This window comes from Capricornis sumatraensis, chromosome 1, assembly GCF_032405125.1.
Source record: "Capricornis sumatraensis isolate serow.1 chromosome 1, serow.2, whole genome shotgun sequence".
NCBI lineage: Eukaryota > Metazoa > Chordata > Mammalia > Artiodactyla > Bovidae > Capricornis > Capricornis sumatraensis.
The window spans coordinates 3,610,028-3,634,340 of NC_091069.1; the positions used below are offsets into that span (position 1 = coordinate 3,610,028).

Here is a 24,313-nt window from a genome sequence, read left to right on the forward strand (position 1 = left end):
GAAGAGGCCTTACAAAAAGCTAAGAAGAGATTCAAAAGGCAAAGGAGAAAAGGAAAGATATACCCATTTGAATGCAGAGTTCCAAAGAACAAAAAGGAGAGATAAGAAAGCCTTTTTCAGGGATCAATGCAAAGAAATAGAAGAAAACAATAGAATGGGAAAGACTAGAGATCTCTTCAAGAAAATTACAGACACTGAGGGAACATTTCATGCAAAGATGGGCTCAATAAAGGACAGAAATGGTATGGACTTAACAGAGGCAGAAGATATTAAGAAGAGGTGGCAAGAATACACAGAAGAACTGTACGAAAAAATCTTCATGACCCAGATAATCACGATGGTGTGATCATTCACCTAGAGCCAGACATCCTGGAATGTGAAGTCAAGTGGGCCTTAGAAAGCATCACTACGAACAAAGCTAGTGGAGGTGATGGAATTCTAGTTGAGCTATTTCAAATCCTGAAAGATGATACTGTGAAAGTACTGCACTCAATATGTCAGCAAATTTGGAAAACTCAGCAGTGGCCACAGGACTGGAAAAGGTCAGTTTTCATTCCAATCCCAAAGAAAGGCAATGCCAAAGAATGCTCAAACTACCACACAATTGCACTCATCTCACATGCTAGTAAAGTAATGCTCAAAATTCTCCAAGCCAGGCTTCGACAGTACGTGAACCGTGAACTTCCAGATGTTCAAGCTGGATTTAGAAAAGGCGGAGGAACCAGAGATCAAATTGCCAACATCCACTGGATTGTTGAAAAAGCAAGAGAATTTTAGAAAAACATCTACTTCTGCTTTATTGGCTATGCCAAAGCTTTTGACTGTGTTCAGTTTAGTCACTCAGTCATTTGACTGTATGGACCCCAAAAAACTCTGGAAAATTCTGAAAGAGATGGGAATATCAGACCACCTGACCTGCCTCTTGAGAAATCTGTTTGCAGGTCAGGAAGCAACAGTTAGAACTGGATATGGAACAACAGACTGGTTCCAAATAGGGAAAGGAACATGTCAAGGCTGTGTACTGTCACCCTGTTTATTTAACTTATATGCAGAGGACATCATGAGAAACGCTGGGCTGGATGAAGCACAAGCTGGAGTCAAGATCGCCGGGAGAAACATCAATAACTTCAGATATGCAAATGACACCACCCTTAGAGTTAGAAAGCAAACTGAAGAGTCTATTAATGAAAGTGAAAGAGGAGACCAAAAAAGGTGGCTTAAAACTCAACATTCAGAAAACTAAGACCATTGCATCCGGTCCCATCACTTCATGGCAAATAGATGGAGAAACAGTGGAAACAGTGTCAGACTTTATTTTGGGGGGCTCCAGAATCACTGCAGATGGTGACTGCAGCCATGAAATTAAAAGACGCTTGCTCCTTGGAAGAAAAGTTATGACCGACCTAGGCAGCATGTTAAAAAGCAGAGACATTATTTTGCCAAAAAAGGTCCATCTGGTTCAAAGCTATGGTTTTTCCAGCAGTCATGTATGGATGTGAGAGTTGAACTATAAAGAAGGCTGAGGGCCAAAGCATTGATGCTTTTGAGCTGTGTTGTTGGAGAAGACTCTTCAGAGTCCCTTTGCAAGGAGATCCAACCAGTCCATCCTAAAGGAAATCAGTCCTGAATATTCACTGGAAGGACTGATGCTGAAGCTGAAACGCCAGTACTTTGGCCACCTCATGCCAAGAGCTGACTAATTAGAAAAGACCCTGATGTTGGGAAAGATTGCAGGCAGGAGGAGGAAGGGACAACAAAGGATGAGATGGTTGGATGGCATCACCTACCCAATGGACATAAGTTTGAGTAAACTCCGGGAGTTGGCGATGGACAGGGAGGCCTGGCATGCTGCAGTCCATGGGGTTGTCCTAAGAGTCTGAGAGGCTGAACTGAACTGAACTGAGGAGGGTCTCTGAGAAGGAGGGTCTCTGAGAAGGAGCGGCAGAGGGGGGGTCTCTGAGGGGGAGGGCCTCTGAGGGGGCGGGTCTCTGAGGGGGCGGGTCTCTGAGGGGGCGGGTCTCTGAGGGGGCGGGCCCCTGAGGGGGCGGGTCTCTGAGGAGGAGGAGGGGAGGGGCAGGGGGAGAGGCCAGCCGGGTAGGCGAACACCAGCGGGGAGCCCGGGAGGGGGCTGGGGGCTCCACCTGGGCTTGCGGCAGGGGAAGGGCTGTGCGCGGCCAGAGACGGACCTGGAGCCCTCAGGGCCTCCCGGAGGCCAGAACTGCCGAAACGAGGCTGGACAGTGTGTGTGCGACACGGAGAGAAAGCCACGCTCCTGCCCAGTGTGCTGACTAAGAAGCAGGTTCCCTAAGTCACTCCTGAGGAGGAGCTTCCCCAAGCCACCGGGTCGCCCCGCACTGGGAAGGGGGCAGGGACCTGGCTGCCATGCTAGCTCTAACCCAGATTACAGCCAAAGCCAGGTCGCCGAGCTGCAGGACCTAACTCTCAGGGAGTCCCATGGTGGCAGGTGGCTCCCTCCTCTTTTCTCAATTGGCCCATTTCCTCCTGCACCTGAGTCTGTTGTTGCAAACTCAGTACCTATAGGAGTCATGAGCCACCCTTCCATCCATCCACCACCCACCCATGCAGCCATCCTATCCATCTGACCCATCCATCCATCCATCCACATCCAGTGTCCTTACATCACCCACGATCCACCCTTCTATCCACTCATCCATCTGGCCTCCATCCATCCACCATCATCTGTCCACCCCCACCCCATCCATCCGTTCGTCCATCTTCCATCCATCCACCCTCCACCACCCATCCATCCACCATCAACCATCCACACACTACCCACCCATCCACTCTACCCACGCCTCTCCCAGCCACCATCCGTCCATGTGCTCTCCCACCCACCCACCACGTGCCAGGTGCTGTGCAATGAATACAACAGACCTGGTCTCCCTGGGGATGTAAAGCCAGGTGCCTCGATGTCTCTGGAGGTGGGAGAAGGTGAGATGAACACAGAAAAGTACTCTCAACGTCAGTTAGAGCCCTTCTCAACCACCACGGTGGGACCTGCCCTCCCACACTCTGGATGAAGATGAGGTCTGTTCTCAAGAGCAGGTGAAAGAGTCTGGCCTGGCGACCCGCCCCACTGCACGTGGGGGTGGGGAAGATGCAAGCTTGCACAGCGACCTTTCACCCCTGCCTGCTTCCCAACTCAGCCAGCAGGAGCCCAGTGGCCAGGCCCTATCCTCCAGTGAGGAGGGGTAGGATCTGCTCTGAGCAGCTGGGGAGACAAGTGACTGACCACATCCTGACTGCAGGGCCCTCGGCCTCTGGACACCCACCCTTAGGGTGAGTGGCAGAACATTTGAGAAAGTCCCCTGCCCACGAGCCCGGAGACCGAGCAGAAGAGGAACGTATAAGAAGGAAAGGGTTTCAGACAGACCCCGAGATGCCAACGGCAGGGCACCTGCAGCGGGGCTGACGCCTGAAGATGAGGAGTTCTTGGAAACCACAAAACACGGGAGCAGAAGTGAAAACCTCAGCTAGAGGGCTGGAGAGGAAGCCAAGGAAACCCCCAGAAAGAGGAGAAACAGGAGAGAGGACCGCTCCAGAACCTTCTGGAACCCCAATCTGGGTATGAGGGAGTCAAGAGAGGCTCCCAGGGCAGATGGGAACCCAGCTGCAGACGAGCCCAGCCCTGCGTGCCCCCAGCTCAGTGTCCACCAGGACCAACGTGGTGCTGAGAAGGGATCATGCCAGGCGTCCCTGAGACGTGACAGACATGGGCACAGAGAGCCAGCCCCACCAGCTTCCAGGGCAGAGAACTGCTTCCCACCAGCAGTGCGAGCAGGACCGCGGGGCCCTCTGGACAACACGAGGCAGGAAGCACCTCGTCCAGCTGTGGGCTCTTGGGCATCCGCTCAGGAGGCGCGGGCACTGTGCCCATGGCCCTGCTGGGAAGCCTCACAGCAGGTGATCCATGTAAATAAGGGAGAGGCCCCAGGGCTGGGAGGGGCAGGGGGAACCAGGGGCGCCCAGGGAAAGGGGCTCACCTCCTCTCCCCACTGAGGCCTGCTACCCCCACCCACCCAGGAGGAGCTGGGGGAGCCAGAGCCCCTTACCGAGACCCCCGGACGCCCCTGGGCAGGCAGGGAGGGAGTACCCCAGACCCTCTGGGAGGGCTCTGTCCGGGTGCAGCTGCACGTGCAGCCACCGTCCACGGCAAGGACACCCAGTGTCAGCGCCAGCCTGAGGGCTGTGTCCCAGCCATGGCTCTCGGCGGCGGGGCCTGGGGAGGTCCCACACACAGACCCCTGTGCAAATCCCATCAGTCTCTGTCACGGCACCGGGAAGGCCCAGCCCCCGGCCCGCAAGTCACCCACCATCCGATCCCCAGGGCTGGGTCGTCCAGCAGGACGCGGACAATGTACAGCAGGCAGGTCAGCAGCTTCAGGGAGAAGTTGAACAGCCGGATCCTCAGGCCTGCGGGTGAGGGTGGGTGGGGCAGGCAGTGGTCAGGGCTCCTGGAGCGGCTGGGACTCTGCACCTGGGCTGCTGTACCTGGCTGTCCTGACCAGCACTGACCAGGTGGCTCTGCGTTGGGGGGCCCTGCCAGGCCGGCCTCCGAGAGGCTCCATGCCCTCCTGCCTCATGGACGAGGTGCAGAGTGTCCCTGAGCTGCTGGCCCTGGGGGTGGGCCTGGGGCTTGGGGGAGCAACCTACAGATCGATGGAACAGAACCCACAGGCACCACCTCCGCACCCCATCCTGCATCCCAGGTGGCCAGCCTCCTGCTGGGAAGGCAGGTGGAGGGAGCCCACAGGGCAAAGGGGAGGGCCACACGGTGGTGCCAGGGAGCCCCGTCAGGTGGGGGGCTGAGCTGTGCCCCTGGTGGCTGTGGCTAGCCCTGCCTCCAGGAGGGGCGCACCTCCCCAGGGTCCCGGCATCTCCCACCCTGGAAGGTGGCAAGGAGACAAGGAGCATGCCCATCACCCCGCCCGCTCCAACAGAGGCCCCTCTGCCCTGCCCCCCCAACAGAACCCACTCACTGGATCTTTGGTTTTTGATGAAGAACAGCTTAAGCCTCTCCTTGAAAGTGTTCTCGTTGACGTAGAACTCCACCTGGACCCTGGGGGGCAGGAAGGTGTGGGCTTGGGGTCAGGGGGCTCCAGCCCAAAGCCCCACATTCCCACGTGTCCCCAGCAGACCTGCTGGCTGGTTGCCTCCCTCCCAGAGCCCAGGGCCCGCCAGGCCCTGCAGATGCGCACACTCATGGCCCCCAGCCTGGGCCATCATGGCAGCTGCCAGGACTACAGGTGGCCTGAGTGGCTGGCCCTTGGCTCAAAACACACCATATGCTTTGCACAGAATGTTCCAGAAGCTGATGGCCAGGTGCTTTTCTGGGGGCCCCTGGTGGCTGTGCCTAGAGGCCCGCTGTAGCCTGTGGGATGGTCAGGGCTGGCAGGGGGCCCTCTCCAGCCGCGGCTGTTGCCCTGGACAATCCCCAGACACCCTGAGCCCCTGGGTGGGCGCCCAGCCTCCAGGGAACAGACCGCACAAACTGGCAGGAGCAGCCTGTTGATTGAGGAGGCAGATGGGGGAAGGGCCATCTGGTCACCCAGAGTGAGCTGGGGCCTGGGAGGACGGGCCGCTGCCCACACCTTAGGTGCAGCCCCGCTGTGGCCGGCCGGGGCATCGTGTTCCACCATAGTGAGAACTCTGGTATTGACAGCAGGCAGGACGGCCACAGCCCTGCCGCCAGGTTCTTGCGCAGGAAGGGTCTAGCATTGCCTTCCTCCCGGAAGTGGGTCTGGGGCTGGGACCACCTTGCTCTGGGCTGGCACCTGCTGGCCCCCACACGGCCTCCATTCCAGGCTGCCTCAGCTGAAACGGAGGCTGGTCTCAGGACCTCAGAGTGGCCTGCTGGCATCACTGCTGTTCCCCACCCCCTGACCAGACAGAGGCACCGGTAGCCTGGGATTTGGGGTGAGGCTTTGTGCCAGGAAGGCCTGGTCCAAGTTACCCAGATGTCAGGTGTAGGCGACCCAATCCACCCCCAGAGATGTTGTGGAGGTGGGACAAAGCCGTCAGGTGAGGCAGCGGCTCACCCACAGCTCTGTGTGATGGTCATGACACACGGAGAGAGGAGGCAGGGACATCCAGCACCCTGGAGGCAGAGTTGTGCTGCCCAAGGAATCCTGGAGGGCTGCATGGAGGAGGTGGCGGTTGAGCAGCTGGGATGCAGGACAGTGGTCCACAGGCAGAGGTGAGGTGTGCACTGGCCCCAGTCTCTGCTCCCCACTCTTGCCCCCATTCAGAGCAGGGGCTCTGAACATCCTCTCCCTCTGGCCAGGCTCCAGCTCTGATCAATGCAGAAATTAATGCTGCTGTCACCTTGAAAATTTCGTGACACCGCTCTGCCAGGGGCTGGCAACCCCATCATCTTTGAGAAGTGTTTAAAATATTCATTGCTCCCCAAAGTCTGTTTGACCCAAAGCATGTGAAACAGACCTGATGTTCTGGCAGCAGCCGTCTGCACCCGCCCAGGTGGTGGACCCGAGGGAGGGGCTGTGGGCAGAGCCCCAGCACCTTCCTGACCTTTGCAGACTGGGGGGGGCCCGGCCTGACTACAGCGGCCACCCCTGGTCACAGGGCTCAAGAAGGACCCAGGGGGAGGGACAGTGGTGTGGGCCTCCCCACTCTCAGGGCAGGATGCAGTGTGGTCAGCGGGGCAGCAGGACAGGCCTCCTGCAGAGCAGGGTCCAAGCCCAGAGCACCCCCTGGACACTGCGCACCCCGGCACATCTCTGTTAGCCCACTGTGGGAGGGGATGGGCCCGTGCCGCCGGTGCGCCCGATGGTACACCCCAGCCCGCACACGTCTGTGTACCCCACTGTCCACTGTTCCCAAGCACATTCACTGGGCGCCACAGCCCAGCGTACTCCTCACGAATGTGAGTCACTCAGTCGTGTCTGACCCTTTCCAACCCCATGGACTGTAGCCCACCAGGCTCCTCTGTCCAAGGAATTCTCCAGGCAAGAACACTGGAGTGGGTTGCCATGCCCTCCTCCAGGGGATCGTCCTGACCCAGGAAGCGATCCCGGGTCTCCTGCACTGCCGGCGGCTTCCATACCATCTGAGCCACCATGGAAACCTGCATGGCTCCTGGTACATCCCTGAGCACGCCACTGTGCCCTGTGTGCCCCAGCGTAGACCACACCCTCGCACGGCTCGCCGTACACTGTACTCCAGTACCTCTCTGCACACCCCACTGCACCCCAGTGTACCTCCCCTAGACCTGAACCCAGCCTCCTCTGTAGGTGCTGCCTGGGGCCAGGTCAGTAGAGCTCCTGAGGGTCCCTGGGGGGAGCTGGTCAAAAACCTTCTCTGTGAAGGAGAGGCTCAGACAACCCAAGCTGGGCCGGGGCCAGGTCAGGGGCAGACACCCCTGAGTGGTGCCCACATGTTCCAAGGGACCACATGCCCCCTCACTCTCCTGCCTGCACAGCGAAGCCTCAAGGAGGGGTCCCCCCACTCATGCCCTCCACTTGGGCACCCCTCCCCTGAAAGTCCCTGCCCAGACCTGGGGGTCAGGATAGTTGATCTGGGACCAGTTACTGCTAGCAATTAGTAGACTAGGAACTGCTCCTAGTAACTGATGTGGACAAGAGACCCACATCACCTGTCAATCCCCTCACCCAGGCAGCTGTGGACACCGACAGGCCTGGCCTGGGAATCTGAGCCTGGGTGCTGGGGAAATCCACATAGCCGCCTCCACTTTTTTTCTTCTTCTCTTTATTTTGGCTGCACGGTGTGGCATGGGGGATCTTCCCTGAGCAAGGATCGAACCTGTGCCCCTTGCACTAGAAGCATGCATCTTAACCACTGGACTGCCAGGGAAGTCTGTTGCCTCCACGAGCTGTGGCTGCCCACTTCTCCCACCACAGAACGCAAGTTGCAAGCTTTCCCTTTAACCTGAAGTTTAAGGCGGTGGGTGTAATTCAGCTGACGGCGTGCTCTTGGCTCAGCAAGGCTCCTGAAGGAAATGGCCACCCCGGGGGGCATGGGCCATCTGGCCTGACAGACAGAGCCCTGATCCTCACCTGCCTGAGCCACAGCTGCCTCACCTGGGGAACAGGCAGTGACAGGAACCGCCTGCTCCGGGCATCCTGAGGGTGCCTGGCAGGGCTGTTGCAACTGTGGAGAAATCAAAACAGTCTCCTCTATACCTTGGGTTCTCCCCTGAAAAGTCAGGCTCTGCTGTGCTTAGTCACTCAGTCATGTCCAACTCTTTGTGACCCCATGGACTGTAGCCCGCCAGGCTCCTCTGTCCATGCGATTCTCTAGGCAAGAATACCAGAGTGGGTTGCCATGCCCTCCTCCAGGGGATCTTCCCCACCCAAGGACTGAACCTAGGTCTCCTGCATTGCAGGGAGATTCTTTACCAACTGAGCCACCAGGGAAACCCCCAAATCCAGCTAATCATTGGTTTTCAGAGGAGGATTGAGAGAGAACCCCTGCCCTTGGCCCTGCCCTGCCACCCTCTCTCAGTGGTGCCAGCGATCAGGGCTGGTTTTGTTGAGACCAGCTCTGGCCGACACCTATCACTCACATCACCCAGAGAAGATGGCGCTGTGCTATAAGCCCATGTGTGTGGCTGCAGGTGGCACGTGGTGGATGCCCACCAGCTGTTGCTCGAGGCCCCTTGGTGGCCCCGTGGTGGAGCCGGCTGCCAAACCAGTGGGATGCTGCTCTGAGGGGAGGGCTGGGCAGGGGCTAGGAGCTGGGATACCACTAAGAGCTCACACAGCGACGGCCCTGTTAACAAGCTCAAGAGCCCTGGGCAGGGGCAGGCGAGGCGTCCACCCCCTATATGCCTGCTCCTGTTCAGCCACTCATTCCTTCAGCGGGCGGCCAGCGGGGAGGGCTGGGCACAGCAGAGGGGCCACTGCTGCTTAGCCCAGGGGGCAGGAAGGTGTCAAGCCCTCGGCAGGCCTAGTTATGGAGCCCTGAGGCTTCCGGGACCCCGCCTCAGAAGGGCCCTGGGGCACCCCCTGGAGTTAGGCCATGAGCCCCAGGCCAAACCCACACCCGTCCCGGGACAGTCCTCAGCCCTGGTCTGTCTGTCCTGCTCGCAGGGAGCAGCTCTCTGACTGTGAGGACAGGGACTCAGGCTGGGCAGCTCAAGAGCCATGCCCCCAGCCCCTCACTGGGCCTCTCAGGGGGCTCCTGCCAGCCTCGGCCTCGGAGTTGGCGCTTGGGCCCAGTCTCTGCTCTTCTGTCTTGCCCGCGGGCTCCTCGGCCTCCTGCCTAGAGCTCCTGGGAACCTGCTGGACATCCACCAGCCCGCAGCAGGCCTCCAGGAAGGAGGCCGCCAGACCTCGGCCCCATGTGAGTGCACGGCTGTCACAGCCAGGCGGGTGGGCTCACGTCACCCAGTGGGTTGAAAGACATGGGCCTTTGGGCTCCCCCCGGAGCCCAGGGCTCTCAAGTTTCGGGTGCCAGCAGTCAGCTCTGGCCCATCCCCACATGGCTTGCATTCTAGTGGCCCAGGCCCAGGCCCAGGCTGGTGTGCAGGGTCTTGTCCACACTGGATGGACTGGAGGGGGCCCCCTTGTGCCAGCAAAGTGGCTCGAACCCCACCTACCCCACCCCACGCCCGGACGGGACCTGCCAGGCGCAGCAGGTGGAGGACGCTGCCGCCCTCCCTGGTTGACTGGGGGGCTGACTGGTGGGCTGACCAGCAGGCTGGGGAGTGGCCTTCCAGGGATTGCTGGCAGGTGGTTCTGGCACAGATGGCCTGTGCTGGGAAGCTGCAAACGCAGGGCCAGGCGGCCAGCCCTGGTGGGAGGGTGGCCAGATACCAGGCACATGGCCGCGGGCAGGCCCACCCGCCTGGCTGTGACAGCCGTGCACTCACATGGGGCCGAGGTCCGGCGGCCTCCTTCCTGGAGGCCTGCTGCGGGCTGGTGGATGTCCAGCAGGTTCCCAGGAGCTCTAGGCAGGAGGCCGAGGAGCCCGCGGGCAAGACAGAAGAGCAGAGACTGGGCCCAAGCGCCAACTCCGAGGCCGGCTATTCTGAGACTGAGCAGAACCTGTGACCTGCCCAGGGGCCCGGGCGGGACAGACACGTGGCCAGCTCCGCTCCAGGTCCTGGGCTGGACCGGCAAGGAGCCGGGCTGGTCCGGTTTGGGGGCGGGGCCGTTGAGCTGACGGTGGCGCTGGGACCACTCTGCCCCCGCCACACCCAGCCCCGTTGCAGATTTGCCAGTGGGGGCGACGGGGGGACATGGAGCTCTGCTGTAGCCCTCCACCCACCCACCACTGCACAGGCTGGGGCACAGGCCAGCCTGCAGCCACAGGCCTCCTCTCTGCCAGTTGCCCCTCCCGGGGTCTGGGATGCCAAGGAAAGCGAGGGCTCCAAGCTGCCAGGCAGAGTGGGCAGCGACCTCTCAAAGCAACAGTGTTGTCCTGGGCCTCCCCAGTACTGGCCTCGCACCTTGGCTGGGTCAGGGCCCTGACAAGCCTCCTTGGGCCTCCAAGGGCCCAGGAATATTTGATCTGCTGGTGACCATGCAGCTCTGGGGCAGAGGACCACAGCCTCAGCCCCTTGGGCAGCTGCAACTGTCCACTCCCCCCTCACCCTGCCAACGGCCTGGGACCTGCCCCAGGGAGCTGGCGGAGGCACCTTCCCCCTCTCTGGTTACCCGCTGCACCACGGCTGGGGGACGGAGGCCCAGGGCTGGCCTGGGTAACGATGCCCGAGCCTCGGGCTGCAGGAGGAAGTGTGGAGAAGCCCCGAGTGGGTGATAGTGGCCGCTGCCAATGGTGTCAATTAACGAAAGGATAATCAGGCCCCGTGTGGTGGGCAATCTGGACGCCCTGGGTGTGAGCAGGTGAGGGGCTCCTTCCCATGAATATGCCCGGTGGAGGTGCTGAGGGGTTTGGGTTCCCAGACCTCAAAGGGCCCTCTGCAGCCCTAACTAAAGCCAGGAAAAGCCTGGAGGGGCTCCCCGGCGGGGCAGCTGGGCCAGGCGCCTGGAGTTCTGGATCTGCACAGGTGGCCGCAGTGGGCTGAAGCCTTCGTTCCCAGCAGTCACCTGCTTGCCTGACCCCACACCAGTACCATAGTGGGGTCCTCATCCCTTCCTAAGGGCTGTCGTCACCACCGTGGGGCTCTGGAGACCCCATTTCCCACTCCCAGGCTCCTTCCCAGAGATCCACGCCGCATTCTGCCCCCAGCCTCAGCCCCACTCAAGGTCCAGCAGTCCTGACCGTGCCCTGCTCTGGCCCGGCTGCAGGACAGATGGTGCTGGGCGCGGCGGACCCTCCCCCTGGGCAGTCACAGCCCAAGCCCCTTCCCCCAGGGTCTGCTCGAGGCCAGGAGGACACCTGTGAACCAAGCACTTACTGAGACACAGAGGAGTCCAGGCTAAACTCTTCCATGTGAAGCCTGAGGGCGGAATGGAGCAGACACGTCAATGCAGACAGCGGACGGATGGACAGATGGGGGAGCCTGGGCTCCCAGACACAGAGGGAGGACTCGGGCATGGGCCGAGGGGAGCAGGGCACGCCCACTCACACACCCCCTGGCCCCCTGAGCACCCCAGAATCAGCACGGTGCCTGCGGCAGCGCGGGTACATGCACCCCGCCCCCTCCCTGGTGGGACAGGGTGACCCTCCCAGCGGAGGGCACGCAGGATGGGCCCTGCCTGCAGCCAGGCGAGTGGCTGGACAGCAGGTTCAGCAGTGCCCACCGCTCTGCTCTGCACTGAGACTGCCCCAGGCCCCTGTGACCCCAGGGTCCAGGAAGGAGCAGGTCAGCCCCCCTCGACACCCAGGAAGCTGATGGCAGCGAGGGGCGCCCCCCCCACAGGAGCCACCAGCTGGACATGACAGTTGGGCTTCTTGTCGTCAAGCCTGCCCACCTCTCCTCGATGCCCCTGCCCTCTACAGGCCCTGGTGCCACCCCACTGCCCTGTCCCCTCGGCTTCCTAGTGACAAGGCAGTCCGATGCTTCTTAGGGACCCCCAGGGGCACCCCTTCTCCTGGGCCAGCAACACACACCTGCTGCCCTTGAGGCTGCCTTGGCCTAGGGTTTTTCCAGCCTGGCTGCAGCCAGAGAACACCGAGGTGGGTGTGGCCTGCGCTAACTGGGGACTGGGAGGGAGAAGCTGGTGGGAGCATCAGGAGCTGGGTGGAGGGGGGCACAGAGGGCCTGCTCTTTGTTGGTGTCCCTCCCATCTGCCCCAGCATCTCCAGCTTCATGGGGCCTCTCCTTCAATCCTTAAAGCAAACATCTTCCAGAAGAGGAAACCAAGGTTCAGAGAGGACCGCTGCGTTCCCAAGGCCACAGGCAGGGAGGAGGGAGCCAGCCTGCTTTGCCTTGTATAGGGCTCTCTGGGTGGGGCCCCAGCCTATAGCTCTGGGTGCCCCGCAGGTGGGCCAGGTGCTGGCTGGGCCTGCAGAGAGCAGGGGTGGCCTGGGCTTCACTGAGTCTGGGGTCTCTGGGAGCTTCTGACAGGTTCTGCTTAGTTGTCGTCAATCCAGACCCCCCCACCCCCCGCCCGCCGCCCCTGAGGCTGTAGTTTCCCATCCATCTCCCCTCCCCCGTCCCCCACTTGCTCTGGTCATAGCAGTGCTGTGGTCCACAGCGTGTGTGCCCTCAGTCGGGTTTGTACTTTGTCTTCATGTCTCATTAAATGGTGTTTTTCCCCCATAGCAGTAAGTTGAATTGGTGTATCACTATGCAGTTACAGGAGAAGGCAATGGCAACCCACTCTAGTACTCTTGCCTGGAAAATCCCATGGACAGAGGAGCCTGGTAGGCTGCAGTCCACGGGGTCACACAGAGCCGGGCACGACTGAAGCGACTTAGCAGCATGTTTATCCAGCTCAGATCCCCTCTGGCCCAGGCACTGCCTGAGTGCTGAGTTGGGTGACAGCTGCTCCCCTGGGGGCGGGAGCCTGGTAGGGCCACAGCCTGTCCTGGAGTCAGGTCAGGGCAGACCAGGAGGAACTCGCTGGGAGCAGGTCGGGGATGGGGGATGGGAGAGAGGCTGGGTTCCTGGCCAGGGGGTGGGGGGCACATGAAGGTGAGGGTCTGCAGGGGCGGAGGGGGGCCCCGGGGTGAGGACTCCTGGGAAAAACCCGGCGGGGGGGAGGGAGGGAGACTTGGGCGGGCCAGTGGGAGGCCAGCCACAGGCGAGGGATCCGGGAGGAACAGCAGGAGAGCAGGGTGGCACCAAGCTCAGAGCACAAGGGGCAGGTGGGCTCAGCACCCAGAGCAAAGTGCTCCGCCGGCCCTGGGCTGGCCAAGGTGCTGTTTCCTGCAGCGCTCACTCTCCCTGCCTGCCGCGGCCCCCACCGTCCACAGAAGCCCCCAGGGCCCCGCACACAGAGGTGGCCCCGGAGCCCCCAGGCCTGTCCTAGGTGGGAGCCAGGCTCAGAGGGGCCGTCCTGAGTTCGGGGTTGGCGGGCAGTGGGGGGCGGTGGGGGGGGGGGTGGGGCGTGTACGGTTGCCCTCAGCAGCCACTCACTGCAGCTGCCCCAGGGCTCTCCAGCTGATTCTGACCCTGCCCAGGCCCTGCACCACCTGCGCGGGCTCTGCCTGACTCCACCCCACGCCCCAAGACCCCACCCCTCCTTTCTGCCCTTCACGAAGAGCCCCCGGGCTAGAGTTTTGCCTTTGTCTCCAACCCTTCCTTCAGCCCAGCTCTGAGCGAGTGCCTTCCTTGGCTGCCCCTCCTGGTAAGGGTCCTGGGTTGGCGAGCCCTGCCCCTGAAGCTACCCTGGGGGAGGCGCAGACAGCCCCAAGGTCCTGCTCACAGGCCTCCCCTGCTGGCGGCCCCTCACTCCTTGCCCAGCTCCTCCTGTGCCTCCCCTGCCTTCCCCTCCCTGGACCCTCTTGCCCTCTTTCTGCCCTGGGGCTCCCTTGACCTCTGCGAGCAGCCTCCAGTGGGAGCTCAGAGCTCATCCTGCCCTCTGCTGCCCACTGTTCCCCTTGCCCGTGTTCTCCCCTCCACGGAGTCCAGGAGAAGGGTGGCAGGGTGGCAGGGGCAGGCGGTGGGGGGCGATCTGGGCAGGGCGTTGGGAGCCGGCCCCTCCCTGTGGCTCAGTCCCCTGGGGGCAGTGGAGACCCCTGCCTCTGCCGTGCTACCTCCCCAGCAGTGGTGAGGCCTCCGGGAGGCTCTGGGCCTCCCTGGGGAGGGCTGAGGCCTGGCTGGCTCCAGACACTGCACGCAGGTTGGGGCAGGAGCTACAGCCACTGGCTCCTCCAGCAGAGGGCACCCACCTGCCTGCTCTGGTCTTTGCAGAATTGAAACCCTGCAAGTCCTCGTCTGCTCCGGAACCTGCCATGGCTCCCCACTGCTTCTGTCTGGAGTAAACTCCACAGCGTGCACCTAATGCTTCCGGAGACGAGCTGCAGGCACCAGCCCCCAGTGCTGCCGGGCTGGCTGTGCAGTTGCTCTGAGGACCCTGCCCCTCAGGGGCAGCTTGGGGACCCAGCCAGGCTGCTCACACGAAGGGTCTGTGCAGGACTGGGGGTGGCAGGGGTGGGAGTGGGGGGAGGGCTTCCTGGAGGAGGTGTCCCCGCCAGCGCAGCTCCCGTGCTGCACTGCGGGTTCAGATGCAGCTTGGACAGGACCTGCCATCCCTGCGTCCCTGCAGGAACAGGGACAGCGGGAAGCCAGTCATTTGCAGGGGCCAGGCTGCCGGTAACCAGAGCCTCTGGGCTCACTGCTTCCTACAGCCTCCAGGAAGGGAACGGAGAAGAGAGGAATCTGGTCTCCAGGGCCTTGGCCCAGCACTCGCCTCCCTCCTGCCCAGGGGCTGCCCATTAGCTGTATGAGTCCACCAGGAGTGCCCGTTAGAGCACTTAGTCTCCTGCCTTAGCAGTCTCCTCCGGCAAATGGGAATGACCGCGGGGCAGCTGCCCTCTAGGGGCGTGCCAAGGAGCAGGAGATGGGTGCGAGAGTGCGGAGGGTCCAGAGGGCCTGTGGTCAGTGGCGGGGGCGGGGGGGGGGGAGGCTCCCCAGGCACCCGTGGTCTGCCATCTGCCAGGCTGAGTCTCTGCCAACGCCTCACCCCAACCCTCACATGGCACCACACCCCAGCACCCCAGGCTTTGGCCTTGGCTGTCTCCTCTGCCCGGAAGCCCCTGCCCATCTCCCGGTGCTCCGCCTGCAGGGCCAGCGCCCCAGGAAGCCTCCCCTCTCCTTGTCCCAGCCCAGCCCAGCCCACACAGGTTTTCGTGCCCACGACATGTGCCCACATTGGGGGGTCTGATTCATCTCAGTTTCCCCCGCAGCATCTAGAAGGGCTCCTGGCACAGGAGAGATGCTGGCTAAGAGTTAGTGCTGCAGGCTGAGCCTCAGTGTCCTCATCAGTGAAATGGGGGTGTCATGCTGTGCCCATGCTCGAGGAGGGGCTGGAGGGGGTCAGCAGGACCCTGCCGGGCCGGGAGAGCAAGCCTCCTGCACCTTTACTGCCACGAACTCCAGCCACCAGCCCCAGGGAGCCTGAGTCCCCAGCCTGCGCCCCGGCTCCCATCTGCTCTGCGGCTGCCCTGGGCCTCACACTGCTTACCCCTGGAGCGGGACACAGACGCTGGCCCTGCCTCACCCCAAGTGGCTGCTGGGGACCAACATGAGTGTAGCCTCCAGCGGGACAGGGCTTGGGCAGGGGTCAGCAGGTCCCCACCTCCTTTCTCTCCTCCGATTTCACCTGCAGGCCCACTGCTCAGCCTCTCAGAGCAGGAGGGAGCAGGGGTCCCACAGGCAGACGGGAGACACAACGGGCGGGGCGCTTGGGAGGGGGTCCCCAGGGGAGACCCGGCCGTCCCTCCCCTCCCCGGGGCTGCAAGCAACGCGGCAGGTGCAGCGGAGCGGGAGCCCGTGCAGGATGCGAGCGCAGAGAGCAAAGCCCCTCCCGGCGGCGCCCCGCGCCCCCGCCCCTACCTCTGGCCCACGTCGCTGCCCACGGAGCCCCCGCCGCGGGCCGGCAGCAGCGGGCTGAGCCCGTGCGGCTCCTCAGGGGCCGAGGCGCCGGCCGGGGTGCCCCCAGGGCCCGCCTTGCCCTCGGACGGCGAGCGCGGCAGCTTGGCCCGCGCCATCCTGCCGGAGCGCACGGCGGCGGCGGCGGGAGGCGGGGGCGGAACGGGCGCTACCATCTCCGCGCGCCTCCCCGCGCTCCCCGCGCCGCCGCCGCAGTGGAACGGCCGAGGGGGGGCTGGGATGCTGGGGGGCGGTCGAGCTCCTTCCCGCCGCGACCGGGGGCGCCCAGGCTCGGCCCCCTCCCCATCCCCGGAGCTCAGAGGGCGCCTCACGTGGGCGCGGGGCGTCTCGGCGCCCCGGGCTGCGAGGGGTCTGCCTTCCCACGGAAGGAGTAGTAATTGTCGCGCCGGCCCGCACGGCGCGGGAGGAGGGGAGGAAGAGTAGCGCGGTGGCAGCTGTGGCTCCTGGCCGGTCACCTCCGCAGGCGGGGGCTGCTGGAGCCGGGGACCCCAGGCGGCCTGTGGGTCCTGGGGACCCGGAGCCACGCGCACCTCCCAGCTTCCACCCCTGCCGCCCAGGTCGGGTGGGCCCACCCAGCCCCACGGTCGAGATGGGGGACGCCACTGTCTGTCTTCCCTCCCGCAAGCACTCAGGGGCCGCCGCTGCCCCCCACCTCCTCCCCCAAAGCGTCCAGGGAGTTCACGAGGCCCTCCTTTACCTGTGTCTGCACTCGAGGCTCCATTCAGAGCGGGACATGGGATCCCGGAAGCGGAGGAGGCAGCTAACAGTCCCGGAGCCCGGTCTGCGACGGACCCCCTCCCTGCCCGGTGTGCTCGGACCATCTCACGCAATAGATAGCTTGAGGAAGTGTGCAGATTTCTGTCCGTTTGCAAAGGGGGAAACCGAGGCGCTGAGGGAGGAAGTGGCTTCCGCTGGAGACCAGACAGGAAGGCAGGGAGAGGCCTCCCAGCTGACGGAGCCTCTGCTCCCTGTTGCCACATTATGTGGCTTTCCTGCCCAATTCCTTCCATTTTTGCAGACCAGGGAGGCCCGGGACTGGGGGGCGGGGGGTAGAGGTGACTCGCCCAGGTGTTGGTGCTGGGAGGACCCAGGCTGTGGCCTGGCTGCCCTGGAGCCCAGCTGGGTGCAGGGTGCTCAGAGGACAGCTGTGCAGGTTGTCCCCAGGGGGCTCCAGGCCCTCCCGTCTGGTCCAAGCCCTGATGCCAGACCGGAGGCTCCAACTTGGCCAGCTGGCCGGCCTCTATTGCTTCACCCCTCTTGTGGGGCAGCAAACCACCATGGCCCTGCGTGGACAGAAGGTCTGTGAGAGGAAGGTGGGCCTCGGTACACCCAGCTCCTGGCCTAGCCTCCCCCCAGACAGTCAGGATGAAGCCATTGGGTGGTCTCAGCAACACGTACATGTGCGCTTCCCCGACCACCTTCTGCGTCCTGTCCTGTCCCGAACCTCCCCTGCCAACACAGGAGGCGGGAGGGGGAAAAACTGGTGTCAGCCACTCCTTGCCCCTCCTGTGGAGGGGGTGACATGGGAGTGGCTGCAAAGAGGGAGGGCTTGAAGCACCTCCGGCCTGCTGGTGAGCAAGACACCGCAGCACCTGTAAAGCAGGGCCAGGAGGGTCGCGGGCATGGGCAGCCTCTCTGGGGCCCCGCTGAGGCCTCTCTGCCGGTATGTCCATGTGAGCCAGGCTGGGACCTGGGACCCTTTGCTGCAGCGCCTTCACCTGGACACACCTCTCCTCCAGCAACAAAATACAAAGAGACTAAACGAGACTAAAACAACCGCGTGCGTGCTCAGGTGGGGCAAATTATGGACAAAAGATGAAAAAAGACCAAAAACCCAGTGGCCACATCTGAAGAGCCGAGAGCAAAACCAGGGTGTCAGGAGCAATGCCTCTGTACTCAACACCACCAAAAAGGGGTGGGGGGCCATCTGAACCATCCCCTCCAGCACATCCTGGACACACGCCTACCCTCACCCCATATAACGATCCCCGGGGCGTGCTAAGTCACTCTGGTCGTGTCCGACTCTTTGCAACCCACGGACTGCAGTCTGCCAGGGTCCTCTGTCCATGGGATTCTCCAGGCAAGAATACTGGAGTGGGTTGCCATTTCATTCTCCAGGGGATCTTCCCGACCCAGGGATCTAACCTGAGTCTTAACGTCTCCTGCACTGGCAGGTGGGTTCTTTACCACTAGCGCCACCTGGTGAACCCAAGTCAGAAGGGAAATGACTGAGAGAGGGATGGCCCTGCTGGCACAGAGGCAGACGCGGAGCAGTGTCCAGGAGCTGAGAGCTGTGGGACAAGCACACCCGAAGAACTGCCCATGCCCCGGGGGGGGCCCCAGCCTGTCTGAAGTATTTAAAACAAATTTAGGAAATCCTGAGAAATAGAACGGTGAAAGGACTGCACATGGAGTTCCAGGACAATAAGGCGCAGATGCGCCACACGCACCCAGCCATCGATCCTACCAATCTACTGGGCTTAAAGGATGAAGAAAGAATTCTTCAGGCAATAAGAGAGACAAAGCAAATCAGGGGAAGGGAAGAGCATGCTGGCTTCAGGGGCTGGGGGAGGGGGTGAAGAGTGTTTAATGGGGATGCGTTTCAGTTGGGGAAGATGAAAGCGGTGGATGGTGGTGTCAGCTGCCCATTAAGAATATGCTTAGTGTATTTAAAAACAAAGGCTGGAATGAGAGCCAAAGAAGGGACACTGCACAATGGTCCAGGGCTCTCTGCAAGAAGACTACATAACCGTTGTAAATGCACGTGCACCCAACGTCTGTGCGGGATCGGTCGTGTCCCTGACCCCACGGACTGCAGCCCGCCAGGCTCCCCTGTCCACGGGATTCCCCAGGCAAGAATACTGGAGTGGGCTGCCATTCCCTCCTCTAGGGGGATCTTCCCCACCCAGGGATGGAACCCGCGTCTTTTCTGTCGGCAGGTGGATTCTTCACCACTGAGCCACCAGGGAATCCCTAAGTCAACTCTACTTTGATTCAAAAAATTTAAAAAGACTATTCTATCACGGAACTGTACTCTCAAAAATGATTAAGGTGGTGAATTTCATATCATGTGTATTTTTTATGTATTTATTTTTGGCTTGCTGGGTCTTTGTCGATGTGCACAGGCTTTCTCTGCACTCTCTAGCCGGAGTACACACGCTTCTCGTTGCGATGGCTTCTCTTGTTGTGAAGCATATGTGTTTTACACAATTTTTTAAAAAATTGTGAAAAAAAGAAGCACAAAATCCAGTTGAACTGGCTCCCGCTAGCCCAAGAAGGGACAACTGAATATTAGACGGGACGAAGATGGGACTCCCCTGGCAGTCCAGTGAGGAAGACTTCGCTTTCCAGCGCCGAGGGTGTGGGTTCGATCCCTGGTAGGGGAGCTAGGGTCCCACACACCTCACAGCCGGAAACCCAGAACGAAACCGAAACAGGAGGAGGGTGAGCGCACGGCGTGCGGGTCTCCTCTTGCTTCTGTAACAACTACTACATACAAATACAGGGGCTTGAAACTTGTCGTCTTCAACAGTTCCCGAATTCTGGGTCCTGAAGTCTACACGTGGGCAGGCCAGTTCCCTTTGGAGACTCTGGGGAGATGCTTTTGTGTCTCTTCCAGCTTCTAGAGGCCCCGGCGTCCCCTGGCTGGGGCCCCGTCCTCACGTGGCTCTGGCCCCTGCCTCATCCTTCTGTCTCCCTCTCTGACTCTGGCCTTCCACCTCCCTCTTCTGAAAAGCCCTGGGACCCCACAGGGTTCCCCAGGTGGCCCAGGATTACCGCCTCATCTCAAGATTCTTAACTTCGGACTTCCATGGGTTCGGAGTCCACTGCCATTGCAGAGGACATGGGTTCAATCCCTGGTGCAGGGAGATTCCACACGCTGTGGAGCAACTAAGCCTGTGCACCGCAACTACTGAGCGCGTGCTCGGCAGCAAGAAAGGCCACCGCAGTGAAGAGTGGCCCCCACCGCGGCAACTCAAGAAAGCCCGTGTGCAGCAGCCAAGACCCAATACAGTCAAGAGTAAATACAACAAATAAGTAATAATTTTAAAACGTTAATCTCTTTCTTCTAAGGTAAGTACTTTTTTTTTTTAAAGATCCTTACCTTCAGCACATTTGCAAAGCCCCTCTTGTCACTTAAGAAACTCAAAGGTCACACCCAGAAAGAAGAATCCAGAAAAAACACCCTCAGTTGTCATCCTGTGAAGCTGCTATAATACACTTTGAAAACTAGTAATTAAAGGGAAAGGATTGAGCGTGTTTTCCTGCTTTTTTCAGCAGGAATTATGTCTCAGGGCTTACAACCGGCTCCCATTGATGCAGGAAAACCACCAGTTAAAAGCATGTGGCTTATACTCAAGGAGGGCAGAGCAGAACAGGAAAGGAGCTTGGCCAAGCTGTCCCGGGGGGCTGCCCCCACCTCAGCTGCAACGTAGAGGGGGAATGTCTGGTCACATGTTGATGGATCACTGCCTAACTGCCCAGTGCAAGGGCTGGGCTGTCATCACTAGCCAGAGTGTCCATCTGGCCATCTCTAACGGAGGGACAACCAGGACACAGGGCAACGTGGGGACCACAATGGCACTTAAAACCTTTTGCCTGAAACATCCACGTTCCATCCACCAGGCCTTCAGAACCAACATCCAGTTTATGAGAAATACTAGGAGAGGCAGCCAGACGCACAGACGGCAGAACCTTCTGCAGGACGAGAGGCATGGCGTATCAGCCACTTGTGCTCTGCGACAGATCACCACCGGCTTCGCAGCTTCTGTTATCTCTTGCCGTCCATTAGAAGGCTGGGCATGGCTTAGCTTGGTGTCCTGCTTAGGGTGCCTGAAACCAGCATCAGCAAGGCTGGACTTCCACCTGGAACCCTGGGGGAAATCCACCTCCACGCTCATCCAGTTGGTGGGATTAATTTCCTGGTGGTTGAGGGACTGAGTTTCCCTTTTCCTGTTGTCTGCTGGTGGCTCAGCTCCTAAAGGCTGCCCACATCCCTTGGCCCCTCCATCTTTAAAGCTGGCAATCGTGGCTCAGATACCCCTATGCCTCAAATCTTTTCTTCCATTTCTGGCCAGAGAAAACACCCTGCTTTCAAAGGCCCACTGTGCTTAGAAAGGGCCCACCCTCCTGTTCATTACCTCAGCCAACTGATGAGTGACCTTACTTATAATGCAAAATTGCAATGGGTAGGAGCTTCCAGAACTATCAACAACCTCAGATACGCAGATGATACCACTCTAATGGCAGAAAGTGAAGAGGAGCTAAAGAGCCTCTTGATGAGGGTGAAAAAGGAGAGGGAAAGGCTGGCTTAAAACTCAGCATTCAAAAAATCTAAGATCATGGCAACCAGTCCCATCACTTCATGGCAAACAGATGGAGTGAAAGTAGAAGCAGCGAGGGATTTTATTTTTGGGGGGCTCCAAAATCACTATGGACAGTGACTGCAGCCATGAAATTAAATGACGCGTGCTCGTTGGAAGGAAAGCTATGACAAACCTAGACAGCATATTAAAAAGCAGAGACATCGCTTTCCTGACAAAGGTCTGTATAGTGAAAGGTATGGTTTTTCCAGAAGTCATGTATGGATGTGTGAGTTGGACCATACAGAAGGCTGAGGGCCAAAGAGTTGATGCTTTCAAATTGTGGTGCTGGAGAAGACTCTTGAGAGTCCCTTGGACAGCAAGGAGAGCAAACCAGTCAATCCTAAAGGAAATCAACACTGAATATTCATTGGAAAGACTAATGGTGAAGCTCCAATACTCTGGCCACCTGATGCGAAGAGCTGACTCATTGGAAGAGACCCTGATGCTGGGAGAGACTGAAGGAAAAGGAGAGAAGGGGGCGTCAGAGGATGAGATGGTTGGATGGCATCACCAACTCACTGGACGTGAATTTGAGCAAACTCTGGGAGACAGTGAAGGACAGGGAAGCCTGGTGTGCTGCGTCACAAAGAGCCAGTGAGCGACTGAGCTATAACATGAGCTTCCTAGGGCTGCGTGGCACAGTCTGGATGGCGTGAACAACAGAAATCCGTTCTCTCCCAGTTCTGGAGGCCGAGATCAAGTTGTTAGCAGGGCCTGCTTCTTCTGGGGCCATGAGGGAGGATCTTTCCAGGTCTGTCTCCAAATTTCCCTTCTTAAAAAGGACATCAGCTGGACCTTCTCTGGTGGTCCAGTGGCTAAGACTCTGAACTCCCAATGCAGGGGCCCTGGGTTCAATACCTGGTCAGGGAACTAGACCCCCTATGCTGCAACTAAATATCCCGTATGCTGCAAGAAAACAGAAGATCCTGTGTGCCACAACTAAGACCCAGCTCAGCCAAATAAACAAAAATAAACACTAAAAAAGACACTAATCATGTTGGATTAGGGCCCACCTTAATGACCCTAATGGCTCTTGTAATTATGTGTAAAGATCCTACTTCCAAATAAGGAGACATCTCACCATCCTCATGGGCTTGGGGATTAGGGTGGGGACCTGGGCAGGCATACCTGGTGGGGGCCATTCTGGATTAAAAGGAGTTAGCGAGCCCTAATAACCAGATGCAACACAATATTCTGCGACACAATACTCCTGGATGGAGCAGATCAGCTGTGAAGGTCAGGTTGGGGCCACCAGGGCAATGTCCTCCCCAAGCCAGGTATGTGCTGCCCCTGCCTGGACTCTGCCATGTCTGCAGACCCAGAGCTGGGAGCCTTCTCCCCTGCCCACAAGCCCTCTGATCACCTCACAGGCACCACGTGGGGGTCCCTGGTTTCTCAGGGAAGATGCCTCCTCTCCTGCTGCCCTCTCCAGCCCAAACGTGGGTCTCAGAAGTTAAAGTGAAGAGTTCGTCATTCAGTCGTATCTGACTCTTTGTGACCTCATGGACTGTAGCCTACTAGGTCCTCTATCCACGGGACTCTCCAGGCAAGAATACTGGAGTGGGTGGCCATTCCCTTCTCCAGAGGATCTTTCCAACCCAAGGATCGAACCTGCGTCTCTTGCATTGCAGGCAGATTCTTTACTGTCTGAGCCACCGGGGAAGCCCTGGTCTTGGGAGATGCCCATAAATGCCACATGAGATCTGTGCTTCTCAAGAGAGTCTCCCTTCCTAACAGCGGCCTGGGGACTGGCCTGGCCGCTGGGCTGGGGGGTGGGGGCGGGAGAGGCTTCCCCAGACTGCTCAGCAGGTGGTACTTTTCTGTCCTAGAGGAAAACGAGGTGACTTCTCCCTGACATTCACTGTCCCCCAAATTACTGAGATTCCCTGGTGTGTGTGTATCTTGGGGCAGCTGGAACAAGGGACCACGAATGAGTGACTTAACACAGAAATTTGTTCTCACACAGTCCTGGAGCCCAAAGGTCCAAAGTCAGCATCACTGGGCTGAAATCAAGATGTCACGGGGCCATGCTCCCTCCAGAGGCTCCAGGGGAGGGCGCTTCCTGCCTCCTCTAACTCCTGGAGACCCCAGGTGGCTCTGGCTTGTGGCCATCACCTGTCTCTGCTCTGTTCTCACCTAGCTTCTCCTGTGTGTGTGTGTCTCTTCTTATAAGGACACCAGTCAGTGGATGTAGGGCCCACCCTAAATCTGAAATCATCCCATCTCAAGATCTTTACCTTAATTACAGCCACAAAGACCCTATTTCCAAATAAGGTCACATTCCCAGGTGCCAGTGGACATGAACTTGGGGGACATCATTCAAAGCACTGCAGGCCCCCTCCTGAGATTCCTCCTCTCAGCTGGAGACCTTGGGCTGGCCTTTTTCCTGCAGGATCAGCCTCTACTCACCAGGGGCCTGCACCTTGTAGGTGTGGGGGAGGTGAGAGAAGCAGGCTTTCCCTCCAGGGATCCTGGGATGCCCCAGGGCTTAAGGAATTTGAGATCGAGGCACACCTTAACCCCTGGAGAGGGTACCAGCCATCTATTTCATAGTGTCCACTTTGTTACCCAAGCCTGTTGTGGATGGAATGTGTGTCCCCCCCACAAACTCACACTGAAGCCCCAACCCCCAGAGTGATGGCATTCAGAGGTGATGAGAGTTATTAACAGATGAGGTCCTGAGGGTGGGGCCCCGAGGTGGGGTTAGCGCCCTCATGAGAGAACTTACTCACTCTCTGTCTCTCCTGAGGACAGGCAGGACGGTATCTGCACAACAGGAAGAGGCCCCATCAGGAATGCCCTCCCCACCTCCCCAGGTTGGCATCTGATCTCAGACTTCCAGCTGCAGAACTGTGAGCAGTAACCGTGCCCTGGTGAGGCGCCTGGGTGGGGGTGTTTGTCACTCAGCTGGAGCTGCCTGAGCCACAGCCTGGGCACTCCCACCTCCCTTTTTTACTCTGAGTGCACGGCAGTGGCACAT

General features: G+C 59.7%; 1 protein-coding gene across 4 annotated transcripts in view; it reads right to left on the reverse strand.

The window, feature by feature from the left end:
• The window catches only part of KCNT1 (potassium sodium-activated channel subfamily T member 1), a 71,365-nt gene that overhangs the window by 26,744 nt on the left and 20,308 nt on the right, over window positions 1-24,313 (reverse strand). For all 4 annotated transcript variants that reach the window (XM_068963808.1, XM_068963834.1, XM_068963826.1 and 1 more), the window contains 2 exons: window positions 5,001-5,080; window positions 4,335-4,434 (listed from right to left, as the gene is read on the reverse strand). In XM_068963808.1, coding sequence (XP_068819909.1) covers window positions 4,335-4,434; window positions 5,001-5,080 — 180 coding nt within the window. The remainder of the gene's footprint in view (window positions 1-4,334; window positions 4,435-5,000; window positions 5,081-24,313) is intronic.